This window comes from Chrysochloris asiatica, unplaced genomic scaffold (assembly GCF_000296735.1).
Source record: "Chrysochloris asiatica unplaced genomic scaffold, ChrAsi1.0 scaffold00257, whole genome shotgun sequence".
Lineage (NCBI taxonomy): Eukaryota > Metazoa > Chordata > Mammalia > Afrosoricida > Chrysochloridae > Chrysochloris > Chrysochloris asiatica.
In genome coordinates, this window is record NW_006408775.1 from 2,224,158 (window position 1) to 2,239,033 (window position 14,876).

The 14,876-nt window shown below is 56.3% G+C and overlaps 2 protein-coding genes across 2 annotated transcripts in view; one reads left to right on the top strand and one right to left on the bottom strand.

The window, feature by feature from the left end:
* The first annotated feature begins 1,518 nt into the window (after positions 1–1,518).
* On the top strand, positions 1,519–9,472 carry KCTD5 (potassium channel tetramerization domain containing 5). Its single transcript, XM_006873884.1, has 6 exons — positions 1,519–1,770; positions 6,049–6,157; positions 6,326–6,417; positions 7,486–7,581; positions 8,424–8,549; positions 9,443–9,472. The coding sequence occupies exons 1-6, from the start codon at positions 1,519–1,521 to the stop codon at positions 9,470–9,472; spliced, it is 705 nt and encodes a 234-aa protein (XP_006873946.1).
* A 3,559-nt stretch (positions 9,473–13,031) lies between these two features.
* The window catches only part of LOC102814540, a 55,099-nt gene continuing 53,254 nt past the window's right edge, over positions 13,032–14,876 (bottom strand). Inside the window, exons 11-13 of the mRNA XM_006873967.1 lie at positions 14,187–14,458; positions 13,731–13,900; positions 13,032–13,328 (exon numbers count right to left, since the gene is read on the bottom strand). Of these exons, the coding sequence (XP_006874029.1) occupies positions 13,032–13,328; positions 13,731–13,900; positions 14,187–14,458 (739 nt within the window). The remainder of the gene's footprint in view (positions 13,329–13,730; positions 13,901–14,186; positions 14,459–14,876) is intronic.

A 14,876-nucleotide genomic window follows, 5' to 3' on the forward strand; every position in this document is an offset into this window, starting at 1 on the left:
TTGGGGAGGGCATGGATACTCTTGACGGTACACAGCTTGCCTGATTATCCAGGCACTGCGCCCATTGGCACTGAACTCCACCGGAGGCTGCGGTTGAACTGTGCCGTTAGGTCTGCCTAGTGCCACAAATCCCCTCAGCCCTGGCTGGCCCACAGACCAGGCAGTACTGGCCACACCTGCCCTGAGAGTCCGGTGACAGTACTGGCCTGAGAGTTGGCCGTGTGCATTTTCCCATTTTGCTGCTTCTCAGCCCCATCTGCAACATGAGCTGGGGGTAACTTGAGAGGGCGTGGTCTTCTCATGAGGTTGGAGTGGCCACTCACTGGCACAAGATCACAAGAGTTGAAAATCAGCCTGCCTGTGGAAAACTGGTCAGGGGAGGATGCTGCTTCAGCCCAGAGCAGTGTAATCTAGCTCAGCCTGCCATGGTGGACAACTGAGTAAGACCACAAGTCTACCTGAATTTCTGCATAACTCACTTCTTCACTATGAAGAAACACCAAACTTGATGTACAGAGAGCTTTTTACAAAAGGCAAACCTTTTATAGCTGTGTAATCCACCCTAGTTGAACCCTTCTGGCTGAGTGATGCAAATGGGGGTCATTTTGCTGGTGAAAAGCCTTTATTGTGACCACGAGTTGGACTGGACGCTGGCAAAATGAAACCATGGCAGTGGTTAGGGCTGCTGTTGCTGTTAACCACCTAAAATAGGAGGAACCAATAGTATGTTAGCTGTCTTTCAGGTTGGTGGCAGTCAGTTAGAATGTGTAATATTCTCTACCTGGTCTGTAGCTGTAACTGTGATGTACAGGCAAAGCAAAATTTAAAAACAAAACTTAGGAAAACAAATAATGCAATGATACTAGGATATACACTTTTGTATTTTATTCTTATATAAGGTTATTTGCTGGCTGTTGCTGGCCTCTAGTTCAGTCTGTGTTATTTAAATTCTAATATATGAATTATTTGGATTGAATTCATGTTCGGGGCCACGTTGTTGTATGTATTGATGTACAGCCTTGAATGTGAATAATTATTGTAAACTATATTTTACAAATTTTTTTCTGGCTTTATTATATAAATTTTCTATTTGGTCAATGATTTAATCATATAATTTAATGAATCTGTTTATGCTCTTTATTTCAAGTATTTGTGCTTTAGATGTAGTGCCCGGATGATGAATTTTCCACGTATGCTCGGTAGTCTTGTAATAAAAAAGGCATGTAGCGGTGTACACGTTTGTTGGCCTGGATGTTATTTGGGGGGAGCGGGGAGGGGGGGCGGGGGTAGGGACGAGGGACGCAGCCCTGGTAGTCCACCTCGAGCAACGTAATAGCAGGCTCCGGCCAGAGGGGGGCCCGACTGGCCACTTTTCCGGACCGGAACTTCCGCCTACCGCGTGACGCCGGGGCGGGCGCGTTACAAGGGCGGACCCGTGGGCGGGACTGAACCTGGAGGACCGTATTAAAGGGCGGACGCTTCCGGTAGAGGGGCGCTGTGGCGGGGCTTGCTGGGATCATGGCGGAGAACCACTGCGAGTTGCTGCAGCCGGCCCCGAGTGGTCTCGGGGCGGGGCTGGGGGGCGGCCTATGCCGCCGCTGCAGCGCGGGGCTCGGCGTCCCAGCCCAGCGCCCTGGCAACGTGTCCAAGTGGGTCCGACTGAACGTCGGCGGCACCTACTTCCTCACTACCCGGCAGACGTTGTGCCGGGACCCCAAATCCTTCCTGTACCGTTTGTGTCAGGCGGACCCCGACCTGGACTCGGACAAGGTGAGGGCCGCGCGGGCCAGCCTCGAGGGGCCGGGCCGCCCTGTCTGCGCACCTCCCCCTCCCGCGTCCCCGACCCCCCAATCCTGGGCCTCGAGGGTCCCAGCCGCTTCTCGGGCTGTTACTTCTTTCGCCGTCTCTGCACTTCGGTGGAGCCCGGACTTGGCTGGGACTCCGCTTTCTCTTCCGCCCTTTGCCCTGGGTGTGTGAGCGCCTGTCCGTCTCCGCCCCGGGGCCCTCTTTGGATCTGGAAATGGAGCAGAGCATTCTTCTCATCTTGTTACCTCCGGACGTGGGGCTCGGGGCTTGACCCAAGCGGCCTTTCTTCCCGGGTGACTTGGCATTTAGAGGGTTGGTGCTCCGTGTGGAATTTTCGGTGCTGGAATAGTGCTCATGGTGTGGAGTAGCTCCGAGGGCTCAAGGTGGGAGAACTTTAGTTTTCTCACGGCCTTAGCAAAAGCCTAGGCATTTCTGAGCTTTGCATCAGCTCGTATTTTATCTAATTAAAGGCCCCTGCTGCCGCGTGGATTTTAATAGACGCTACCGCGATTGTTACCTTTGGTCTGTAAGAATCGTGTGGCCGACAGGAGAGCTTGGCTTGGGAATGGTACAGGATTGGAATTCGGCTGCTGGAAGACGCCTGCCTGAAGAATCGTTGTTAGCTTTGTTTCTCCTGGCAGTTCCCAGCCTCCTCCTAACTTGCCTGGGACTATCAGTTAAGCCGACTTCATGGCACTTGGTTGACCCGGTGTCTGGCCTGCCCCATATTTGCGCAGCATGAGGCTTCTCAGAAAGGCTGAGCTCCTTCACGAAGCCTAGTAAAAATTCTCAACATGCCATGACCTTCTGATCAGGAAATGAAAACCACCCAACCCAGTCTCTAGAAAGTGGGGTTTCAGATGCCAGACCTGACTCCAGCTGTTCCCACTGCTCCCCACTCACCTACCAGAAATGACTGGCCTCTCCCATCTAGAAACAGGCTTTTTCTGTTAGCCGAGAGTTTCCTTTTATAGTGTGGGTGTACATTGGATAGTCTAGCTCTTCTCTTTAAAACCATAGAGCTTAGTGGCTGCACACTTGGCCTTTCTGCTCAGTGTGCCTGGTTTATGTATCAAGTCAGCTTTTAAAGTGCTCTTGGCCTTGGGGTTGGGTTGAGGCAGTGACTTATATTCAGTCCTGGAACAATCGATCCAGAAGCAGATTAGCTTGAGTGCACAGCTCAAGTCAATTTTTGCTGTCTCTTAAGACTACTTCAGGATAAATACATAAATGCTTTCCTGGAATAGGAACCCTGGGGAAGGGGGGGGAGGTAATTATCAGAATTCACCTGTGTTACTGGTGACCTTTTTCATCATCTCCCTATTACAGTAGCTTTCCAATGGTGAGACAGGAGTTAGTGCCGGAAGATATCCCTGTGACAAGAAGCAGTTGGTGGTAAATAAGTTTTGGGTTTAGTCACAGACAGTGGGACATTGCACAGGTACTGCTAGTGCACATTAGTCACATCAGGGGAGTGGATTGTTTCCAATGAGGTCTTCTCAAATCTCAGGCTGTTTGCTTTTTTGTTACTGTTTTTCTGATGGAAGACTGTCCTGACATTCCCTCCTAGATTATTGAACCCTGAGTGAAGGCTCTGAAGATGAGGCTGGAGGGGAAGGGGTGTTAGGAAGGGATGGAACAAACAGGATGTTGATTCACAGGTGAAGTTTCAGAGCCCTGATCTCATCGCTGGGAGGAATGAGAGGATGCCTTCCAGATATCCCCATCCCTGAACTTCAGTTGGTTTTCAAGGCTCATTCTCCACCTGGACTGGCAGAATGTGGTATTGGGGCTTCAGATGGAGGCTGGGTGCCTCCTAGGCACCTGATGGAGTATCACCAGAGCCAGCGCTGTTTCTGGAAGGTGACAGATAGGGTGTTAGCTGGGTGGTAAGTGTGGCCCAAGCCAAAAGTCAGACTCTAATGGCCAGCTCCACATCTCTGCCTCTGTTGGAACGGCGAGCCACCCACATCTTCACACTCCTGTCTGGGGGGCAAGCCCAGGACTGCCTCCCTCCTGAAGGTTTCTTTCTAGACAGCCCACTTCCTCCTGGGACTTCCTCCTTCAGAACCAGCTGGCATGCCCATTTCAGTCATACTGTCTGTGGTTCTGTGTCACTGGCTCCTTCTTTGGGGACAGACCAGGTATAACTCCTCACTCCCAAGCGCTTGCCTGGGGGCTCCATCCTGCTGGTGCTGCTCAGCACAGGTGAAGTGAGAACCCACAGCCCCTGGGGACACGCCAGCCAGTATGCTCTTCGTGAGTCAACGGGGCACGGGAAACTGGCAGGTCAGGGAGAGTTTGAGGTCCAGGCCAAACTGCTAAGTGCACGTGATGCTCTGGCCCCCAGCAGCCCTTTGCTGGTGCTCATGGTGTTGGCTGCAGCTTTAAATGCCAGAGCAATCCCACTGCCCAATGCTTAACCCACGGTACCATCAGGGAGTGTCTTTCGGATTCCCAAAACAGGAGTTCTGCCGAGACTGCCTGCATGGTGGGTGTGGGTGCTCATCGAGAAGTGGGGTAAGTGAACGCCCTGCTGGGTCCCCCCCAGTGCCTGAGTCAGTAACCTGTTTGACTCTGCACTTCCGTGAGCATCATCTGGGCTTTGACTGTGGGTACGTGGCTTACTGGGGCCTGAGTGGGGTCTCTCTTTGAGGCCTGGCTCCTAGCACGAACTGGGTTCACTTCTTGGCAGGGTACCCAGGCGGGGCCCCATGGAGGAGGTGCTGCCTTTGAGGGTAGCGGCAGGTCTCTGTGGGCCAGACTGCCGGGCGCCTACCCGGACTCGTGGTCTTGGGTGCTCACTGTCTGTCACGTGGGAGTCCTCCCCAGCCCGGTTCCTCTTTCTGCCCAGTGCATGTGCGGCCGCTCATGTTCTGCCCAGCCTGTTTGTACACGAAGTTTTATGGTTCTCTGGAAGGGCAGAGTTGTAAAGTGTGAAATTCTGCCCCTATAGTCTGTACGTCTGCCACGTGGTCCCTTCTGTAGCATGCTGGCTGACCCTGGCTGGCAGGGGTGTGTTGGCCAACTCCAGCTTGGTGTGTGGGTGTTTTATTGTGACTCGGAGACCCTGGGGCAGGGGTTGGACAATGGCATTTCTCTTGGTGGTCGAGCTGGACTTGGGACTTGGCCTGAATGTGGCTCGGTGGCCCCTTAGCTTGCTGTGGACCTTCAGGCAGGTTAGCAGCCCCTCTCTCTAACGTGGAAGTTAGGAAGATGGGGAGCAAGAGGTTCAGCAGCACAGAGAGACCACTTTTAGCAGTTTTCACTGTTGGAGTAAGGGTCTCTGGTGGCACAGGAAGCACTTGGCTGCTCCCTGAAAGGTTGGCAGTTCGAACTCACTCACTCCTCCTAGGGAGACAGTCGGCTTCCTTGGAGACTCGGGCTGGGCAGTGTGTGCAGTTGTCAGGAGTTGGAATCGGCTCACAGCCGCAGGGCTGGGGACGGTTACTCTTTGTTTTCAGAAACAGAAGACACCAAAATGCAGTTTTTCTTTGGCTCAGAAGTCCACCTCCATTAACACCTGTCTCTTGAACACACTGGGTCAGTCAGTCGGTTGCAATCAGCCTCAGGCAGCCCAGCCTGATTTTCCCGCTCACAGCCCTTGGCCTGGGTGGGGGATGGGGAGCAGGACCTAGGCAGGCACTGCTTCGTCACACAGGACACCTGCTCTCAGGTAGCCACACAGCACGCTCAGAGGGAGCAGGTGACCAGGGCGGAGCTCAGGAGGCCCCGAGACTGGCCCTGAGCCATTTTCCAGGGCAGCTCCTCACCCCCACGGCCCTGGCCGGTCCTCGTCGTAGTCTGGGTCTGTCCCTGGTTTCACAGGGACTGGGTGGAGACAACCTCATTACCCACAGGTTGAGGAATAGTTGGAGGGCCTGAGGGGGCCCCTGAGGTGTCCCGGGTGGGCTCTGGGGGCAGCTTGCTAGTCGAAGCTGTATTTGCTGGTTTCTGTGTGAGGAATGAGGGTGGAGCAGTTGGTGGTATAGAACCACTGACCTTTTGATCAGCAGCCAGCCAAGCACTTAACCACGGCACCAGGGCTCGCGCTTGTCTTTAAAAATACACACCAACCCTAAAGGTGTTTTCAAGAAAGGAAATGCTAGACTTAGTGCTTGAGAGTCTAATGAGGAGCTGCTCTGTCCACACACAGCAGCTAGAACTTGGCCAGAGCTTCCGTATGCGCGCCATGGCCCCGTGCTTCCCCAGGTCTCAGTGCAGGAGCTTTGTTCTCCGTAGGATGAAACCGGCGCCTACTTGATAGACCGGGACCCCACCTATTTCGGGCCTGTGCTCAACTATCTGCGACACGGAAAGCTGGTGACCAACAGGGACCTCGCCGAGGAAGGTGAGCTGAGCACCTATCTGCTGGTGACACCGCCCCTCCTGCCCTTCCCGTCCTGTGGCCACTCCCCTGTAGCAGGAGGCACTGGGGTTGCAGATGGGGCCTCCTCCATGGGGGCTCCCGCTCTAGCCATGGGCTTGCCGCTTGTGACAGTCCTTGTCTGTCCTCTAGGAGTGTTGGAGGAAGCGGAATTTTACAACATCACCTCACTAATAAAACTTGTAAAGGACAAGATTAGAGAAAGAGACAGCAAAACCTCGCAGGTGAGCGAGTCGCTGACTCATGGGCCGGAAGCTTCCAGGGTGAGGTGCGTGGGCGGGAGGAAGGCTCTGGCTGTCAGCCCCTCCCTGGCCCTTTGTTCCTCGTGTTCCTCGTGTCCACCCAGCATCCCCTGTGGGTCACCTCTCGAAGCCACTCCCTCCACAGGGAGCCCGGGCTGGTGCCCCACTCAAGGTGTCTCTGCCCAGGGCCCCCACCCCGTAGACATCAAGATATGAGGGTGCTGTGAGGAAAGGGAGGCCCAGAAGAAGCAGGGAGCCAGGGGAGCCACTGCCCATGTAAAGGGGCTGGGGACAGGACAGGCTTTGCCATCCTGGTGGCCAGCCCTGCCCAATGAGGCAGTGGTAGGAGAGCAGAGGGGCTGCTGGGGAACTAGGGAGGGGCATAAAGACCTCGGGTGTGAGGCAGGCCGTAGTGGAAGTGGGCTGTACCAGCCCTTTCTGCAGAGGGCGGCGCTGACCAGCCAAGGGCCAGTTCTGTAGCTTGGAATAGAGTGTCTGTCCACTCAGACCCTTTCATGATCTGTCTCCCCAAAATGGACTTTCCCTCTGGGGAGCCACGCAGACCCGGAGCCGTCTCAGCTAAGAGCCTGACACAGCTGCTGGTCAGGGGCCTGGGGCTCAGCGGGTGGAAGCAGGAGACCGCAGTCTGCAGCTCTCGGCCTGCCTGCTGGTCATCCCCAGGCTATCCATGGACGCTTGCCTTGTGTTCCTTTGTATCCCCCAAGCGCCTCTGTCTCCATGTCTGGACCCCCTCTCACGCTCCCCGCAGACTCTCCTGCGTCCCTGTCAGCCACAGGTGCTGCGGGCTCCATCAGCACGTCTCACTTGGTTTGGGAATTTAAAAACAGAAATATTGTTGGGGGCTCAGGAAGAAGCGGACCACAGCAGCTTGATTTGAGTGTGTATTTGCGTCCAGGTTTTTCTGGGCATCGCAGCCTGAACCAGGACACTGAGCAGTGAGAACAAGGCCGTCTCCGGTGTCGGGGCTGAGGTCCCGGGGTGGGGTGGGAGAGGCACAGGCCACCTGCTGACCCGCTGACCTGCCCGCAGGTGCCGGTGAAGCATGTGTACCGCGTGCTGCAGTGCCAAGAGGAGGAGCTCACGCAGATGGTGTCCACCATGTCTGACGGCTGGAAGTTCGAGCAGGTGAGAGTGCCCAGGCCTGCAGGCCCGCTGCTCATCTTGGTTCTCCATGTGGCTGAGTGGGGGTGCTGGCATGGCGGGCGTGTCCCTGGCTCCTAAAGGTGCACACAGGCTGAGATGGGGAGGTGGGGAGCGACAGACTCAGCCCCATCCTCGTCTTTTCATCAACCCTCTGCCTGCCACCCCTCCTGAACTCTGTCCTTGAAGTCACTGCAGAGTCTGGGGCTGACACCCGACCTGGCATTTTGCGTGTGCATGCAAACATGTGCGTGCCTGTGTGTATATATGAGCATGTGTGTGTCTATGTGTCTGTGTGTGCATGCGAGCACCTGTGTGTTTTGTGTACACACATCCGTGTGTGAGTGTACCTATGTGTATATACATGAGCACGTGTGTTTATGTGTCTGTGCATGTGAGCACGTCTGTGTGTGTGCGTGTCCGTGTGTACATGTCCTTGTCAGTGCGCATCTGTGTCTGTGCATGTGTGTCAGTGTGTGTTTGCATGCATCGTGTATATGCGAGTGTATATGCGTCTGTTTGCATGTGAGCACATGTCTCTGTGTACATGTCTGTGTACATGTGTGTACATGTCCGTGTGCGCCTGTGTTCATGTGTGTATAAGAGCACTAATGTGTCTAGGTGTCTGTATGCGTCTGTGAGAGAGATTCGAGGATTCTGTTTTCTGTGAGTCAGTCATGTGTCCTCCTGGAGGCTCTTATCTCATTGAGGTGGAGAGTGGTGCTCCCCAGCTACCGTCAGCCTTGTTCTGCCCTAGGCCAGTGCCTGTGGCCGGCTGGTGGCAGGCTGAGGGGTGGTGTCGTCACACACTGTCTGCTCCCTCCCAGCTGGTCAGCATTGGCTCCTCTTACAATTATGGGAACGAAGATCAGGCGGAGTTTCTCTGCGTTGTCTCCAAGGAGCTGCACAACACACCCTCGGGCATGGCCAGCGAGCCCAGCGAGAAGGCCAAGGTGGGTGTGTGCCGTGCACCCAGCGTGACTGTACATGAGTGGCTAGCTGGGCACCCCCTGGTCTGAGGGAGAAGCAGGGACTAGAGGGATCTGTGCAGCCGAAACTATGAGCACCAGGAACAGAGTAAAGTTCCTGCTCATTGTTATGTGCCATCTGACTCATAAACGTCCCTAGTAGCTGCTCTGAAAAGTCAACAGTCATGGGTGCAACCCTAACCCAATACCATTTCAGCGTAAATACCTACCCCTCACTCAGTCCCCTTGTGTCCGGCACCTACTAACTCCAGGGGGTCAGTAACCCTGGGGTTGTGCCCCTGGTTTCCCAGGTGAAAGCCCCGCACGTGGGGTGTCCCCAGGGTGTCCAGTCGGCTCTGCCCAGAGCAGAGTGCCTTTAGGCCCCAGGGGTGTGGATGGCAGGTCCCAGACTAGGAAGGAGTCTCTGTCCCCCATTTAGCTGTTTGGGACTCTGACTCTCGTGCACCCCCTTCCCAAGTGCTACCATCACTGTGCATGTGGGCCCCCTTGGGCCGTGGAGGACTTTCTCTGCAGAGAACTGCTGGCCACATCTCCCACCGTCTCAGAAGCTGTGTGCTGCCCAGTCCTGCCGGGGCCCAGGAGCCTGCCTAGTGCTGGACTGTAGGCTGGGGGTCCAGGTGTTCAGTGAACAGTGAAAGACACAGGTCCATTGGGGGCACCACAGAGACCAGGGCCGGCCTGACAGGCATGTGGGCAGAAGTGGGGACAGGGCCTTGGCTTGGTCAGGTGATATATGTCAGGTGGTTGCTGGAGTGCAGGCGGGGGTCTGTGGGAGGAGCCTTTATGAGGTCACCCACCACGTGCTTCCTGCAGGACCACCTGGCCACTGGTCATCCATCCTCTGTCCTTGCTCTTAGATTTTGCAGGAACGGGGTTCGAGGATGTGAGGAGCAGTGTTGAGAGCCGAGAAGGACGGCTGCTTTTCCCCAAGACGCCGCGAGCTTCCATGCTGAGGGGCCTGGCCGTGACAAGCAGCCGGCTTGTGACGATTTTCTCTAGAGATGGGGGTGAGGGGGGTGGTGAGAATGGACCCCCAGATACCGCCAACCCACTGGGAGTGACGTTATTTTTAATCACTGAAGATCATTTAAAGGACAACGTTGTTGGTGCTACATAAACCGTCTCGATGAGCTGCCCGCCCCCCAGGAAGTGGCATTGTGGGCACCAGCCTGCCACATCTCCAGGGACCTGTTTGCCCAGGGCTGCAGGCTGTCTCCCCACCTTGCTGGTGGCGACTGACTGAGGTGGCGACCGGTGGCGGGTCTTCCTCTCACCACGCACCCGTTTCGGCTGCACAGATGCCTCGGGGTGCCTCACTTTGTGTGCCCCTTCTCCCAGTGTGGGTGGCAGCAGCTGTTTTTTCTTCTAGAAACCCCTCTAAGTGTTGCCACAGTGGGTCAGCCCTGATAACTAGCTGCAGGAGAGTGGGCCTCTGCCTCATCCCATAAACCGGCTCACGTGACGCAGTGTCTGGGGGTGCCTCTGTTGTGCCTGCGATGGTGTTGGGGGGGAGAGGGCGGGAGTTCTGGCTTCCTGGGAACCTTCCCGGTGTTTACACGCACCACACGCGTCCTCCTCGCCTGCGTCCTTGTTTCCTTTGTCTAACTATGCAGTTCGCTCGCGTGGTTTTCGGGATGTTTGAGACACTTGGCCCTACTCACCAGGTGAGGCCCTGAGCTGCTGGGGCCCCACATGTCTCCACAGCTGCTCACATGCTCCAGAGCGAAATGGGATTTCCGGGTGGTGGTGGGCATCATGGTGGCTCGAGTGACTGCTCTGTACATCCACCACCAGGGCTGCCCGTTTGGAGGCCCAGGTTCTGACAGCCGCTAGATTCTAACGCTTCCTGAGACTTCGGGCCCCCACCCTCTTCTCTTTTGCCAACGACCTGGTTAACTGAGTTCTCAAGCATCTTGGACTGACCTTTTGGTGAGGTCTGTCGGACATCATTACACATTTGGCTCAGTTCACATGGAACCTTTCCACAGACAGGGTGGACACAGGTGCCCTGTGGAGCCCAGGAGGGAGACGGTCCTTGACTTCTGACCTTGACATGGTAGATAGGTGTGTGGTTTTTTTATTTAAAGACATTAAGACTTAACCCACTAAAATTTATTCCAAGGGGATATTTATACTTTTATACTTTTTTAGGTATCCGTATTTTATCAGCTTACAGTTTAACGCCTCAGTTTCCCCTGAAAATAGCAAATAAAATTGTGTATTTATGAATGAGCATGCCGGGCGTTAGTGTCTTAAACCGCATCCCCCGACCCCATGGCAACCTGGCCTCAGCTTGCTGCCAAGTCTGCTCCGTTTCTGCTTGGCGAGTTGGTAGCACCTGTCCTTAGATCTGTCTGTGGGTGGGGTCTGACGCCATTTCAACCTTCTGGTCAGTGTCACCCCCTCCCATCTGGGGGACAAGGGACATTTTCCTCTGAGTGACTTCAGTGCCAAGACCCATTTTGGTGTCCAAGTGGGACCCCTGGGCTGCTGCTCTGGTGCCCCCTGCTGGCTGATAAGCACAGGTGTTGGCGCCTGAGGCTGAAACTGGATGGTGAAGGCCAGGTTGGTAACTTTGATCCAGGGTGTTGGGGTCCTGCCCACTTGGGAAAGGGCTGGGCTGTGCTGGCTTTCTGAACAGCCAGCTACTGTCCTTGGCACCCACAGAAACCTGTTTTCTCAGCGTCCCCTGGGCAGGTGTTTCTGAATGAAGGACCAAGGGGGACACAGGTTGGCCACTCTTCAGCTGCCAGGGCTCCCAGGGAGGTGCGGCGGGGCCTTGGACAGTCGTTCCCTCACCCAGCTCCTGTGGCCTGTCCTTCCTGCTCAACACGGAGAGGTCTGAGCTTGTCCACTCCTGGAGCCGGCACTGTCCGAGCTCAGGTTTGAGGGGCTTTGATTTACTCCCCATTTGTCTTTCCCTCTTCCAACTTCACCTTCCACCCGATGCCCACAGCTGACCCTTATGGGGTCCTGGAAGCAAGGAAGGGCTGGGGGCCTTTGAAGAGATGATGACCAACCATGTTTCCATGATCCTACATGTATGCCCCCTCATCCCAGGCCAGTGTGGTTGCTACAGCCAGGCCTTCCATCGGGGAGCATCCCTGGTGGGAAGGGAAGTGGCCACCCTAAGGATTCCAGCCAATCCCCTCGAGGCCCCTGCTAGTGACCACCCCCACCCCCCAACACACAGAGTGAGTTGGCACCATCTCCAGCCTGGGTTACTACAGCTGGAGGTCCCGCCCATTCCTCCAAGGCAGAAGCTCCCATCAAATCACGCATCCCAACCCCAAAACAAGTGTTACCGCAGCCCTCAGCTTCCTGTGACCCTAGGCTGCTGGGCACTGTCAGCCACGTGAAATACACATGCTCTCCCCCAAATGTTTGATCTGGGTTGAGGACACGATTTTCATCAGCAGACACGAGACTTGTGGCCAGTTGGTGGCCAGCACCCAGGAAGCAGGAGTTGGGTGTGTGCAGTCCCCATGAAGGGTCTGTGAGCTTGGCCTCAGCTCCCAAGCCCTGGGAGTGGATGCAGGATGGTGGTGGCACCCGGAGGCACCCTGAAACAGGGTAGACAGCAAGACTTTGGTCTGGCTCCTGACCTGGGGTTCAAGGCTACCTCTCCAAGACTAGGGGGCTTGAGGTTAGCTCAGCCAGATGGCCCAGAATTTGACCCTTGGGCTCTGCTGGGGTCACAGTATGCTTGTTTCCTCCCCATGGAACACAGCGCTTCCCTCGTCTCCCAGCCAGGGAGGGCCACTCTGCTGTCAGTAGGGAGACAAGAGGGCCAGAGCAGGTGGCCGGCCGAGTCCTTCCCTAAATAGCCACTGACCAGCACTGGCCAGGCATGGGGGGGTTGGGCACAGTGTTTGCCCGTGCGTGCAGATGTGTCTCCACGTGCACAGGTGTGACCACCAGTGTGTGCATATGTGTGTTCCTGGGTATTGGTGCTGGTACACAGTTGTGTGTGTGTGCTGCTGAATCCTCCACCACCAGAAGCTGGAGTCCTGCTTTCAGAAATGCACAGAGCTGGACTCGGTGCAGGGGTGCCAGTGAAGTGGCCCTCCAGATGAACCTGCCTGGGATTGCTGATTGACAGCTCGTCGGTGGAGTCGTGGGGGGTGAAGTGGGGGTGTCTGTCCCTATCCCTGGCGCCCAGCCCGGTGATGCTCCGCAAGCACTCCAGGCAACGCGGGTGGGAGCAGGGATTGTTCGAGCCCTGCATCCGGGTGGCCTGGCACACGTGATCCCCGTCCCTTCCATCTTCGCCTCCTCCCACTCAGATCTCTCGCCTCTTCCCTACAGGGGGTGGACCTGAGACCCAGCCCCCATCCTCCTCCCTAGGACCAGGGCAGCAGTGTGAGGTTGGGCATCGGCGGTGGAGAGGAGGGGAGAGCTATTTACAAATGTACAGGCGGCCGGGCTCCGCCGCGGGCCCGGGGCTCAGAGCATAGTCGGCAGGACCCCGAGGATCAGGTGGACGGCATGGGCGCCCAGGAGCGGAGCCAAGCTCCGACTCTGCGGCGGATGGACCCGCGGGTCTCGCCTCTGGCCCCCTCTGGCGCCTGCGGTCTGGAACTGCAGCTCGGGGATGATCCGGTGGATCCAGTCGTAGTGGGCAGTGACCCGGATGTAAACACCCGGGCGGTTCCGGCGAGCACAACCCTCGCCCCAGCTGATCACCCCGGCCTGCAGCCAAGACTTGCCCACGAGGCACACCAAGGGCCCCCCCGAATCGCCCTGTGAGGAAATTAAGAGGCCACCGTCAAGGCAGAGACAGAAGCCTCGCGAGTCCTAAGGGTCCCAAGAGCCAGTCTCTCAGGCGCGCACACACTCACAGACATGCGCACACATGCAGTATGCACGCACTTGGGGCTGGACCCTGTGGTCTGTCCTTCCTTCTCTCGAGCACCCCCTATGTGGTCCTTCCCTTGCTTTTCTAGGCTGCCTGTTGCTCTGACATCCTGATTCCCTATTGTTGTGTTTAAAATGCAAATCTCTCCGCCTACACCAGGCCCATTACACCTGACTCCTCTGGGGTGGGCCCAGCAATTGGCTTTTTAAAACCAGGTTTCAGGTGTTCAAGAAGGCCATGTAAGAGGCACCTTGCCCCGGCTGAACCTGATGAAGCCCTCTGCCCACCTTGCAGGCGTCCTTCTTGCCCTCTGCAAATCCGGCGCACAGCATGTCGGCCTTGATGGTTTGGGGCTGGAGATCGGAGTCCATGTCTCTGCTGTAGAGCTGGTTGCACTTTGCTGTGTCAATGAGGGGCACAGCCAGCTTCTGCAGGATCCGTGGGTTGGGCAGGCGGTCTGGGGAGGTGGGGGGAGGGGCGCTAGGCTCGTGGAGAACCCCACCTTTGCTCCACCTCATTTCTTGTTTGGATTTAGACCTCCTGCTTTGACTCAGGTCTTTGTGGGGCAGAATTCCTTCTTTCCTTTCAAGCGGCAGCCAGGGCTCTTCCTGTCTCCCTCCCTCCTTCTGGGCCATCCCAACCCGCCCATTTTGAGTAGAGATCCGGGTGTACCCGTATCAACAGAAGAAGATCATTGTTCTGGGACATCCTCCAGGCATTCTCTCCTGGGTCTGCTTCATTACCTTGCTCACTGGGGCTGCCCCAGCCGGTGACCCAGCAGTCCATGCCGGTCTTGAAGACCACCGAGGGATCAGGCACACACACAGGGAGGATATGGTGTGTGAAGGTCACCGGCTCCTCCAGCTGCACCAGGGCCACGTCGGCACTGGAGGCCATGCCCTGGTACAGGGGGTTGCTCTCCACTCGCTTCACCTGGGCATACACGGCATGTGGCCCGGGGTTCACCAGCTGCCGTGCTCCCAGCAGAACTCGGTACAGGAATGTTTCGGAAGTGCTTGAAGGGGGAGAGAACAGAGGATGTTGGTAAGGCAGGCCTTCGAGTGGAGGACAGTGGGAGGGGGCTGGTCACTCCCAACTGGACCGAAGTCTTTCTACAGCTGCAGAGATGCCTTTAATTTCCAACCCCACCCTGGCCAGCTGGGTGACCTCAGGGAAGTTACCTAGCAAGTTTCCTGTAACTCCCTTTCTTCTTCTGTCAAATGGGGAGAGTCCCCATCTGAAGGCCTGTTAAAAGGAGATGGCCTGGCCAGCGCTCCAGGCTCCAGGTCATCCCTCTAGCCCTGTGGGTTGCATAGCTGGAAGTGCAGGTCCTGTGTGTCTTGGGCAGGCAACCTGCTGTCTCTAAGCCTGGCTTTCCCTACTGTCATATGGTGTTGAAAGAACTGCAGAACTGTGGTGTGGTGAGGAGACCT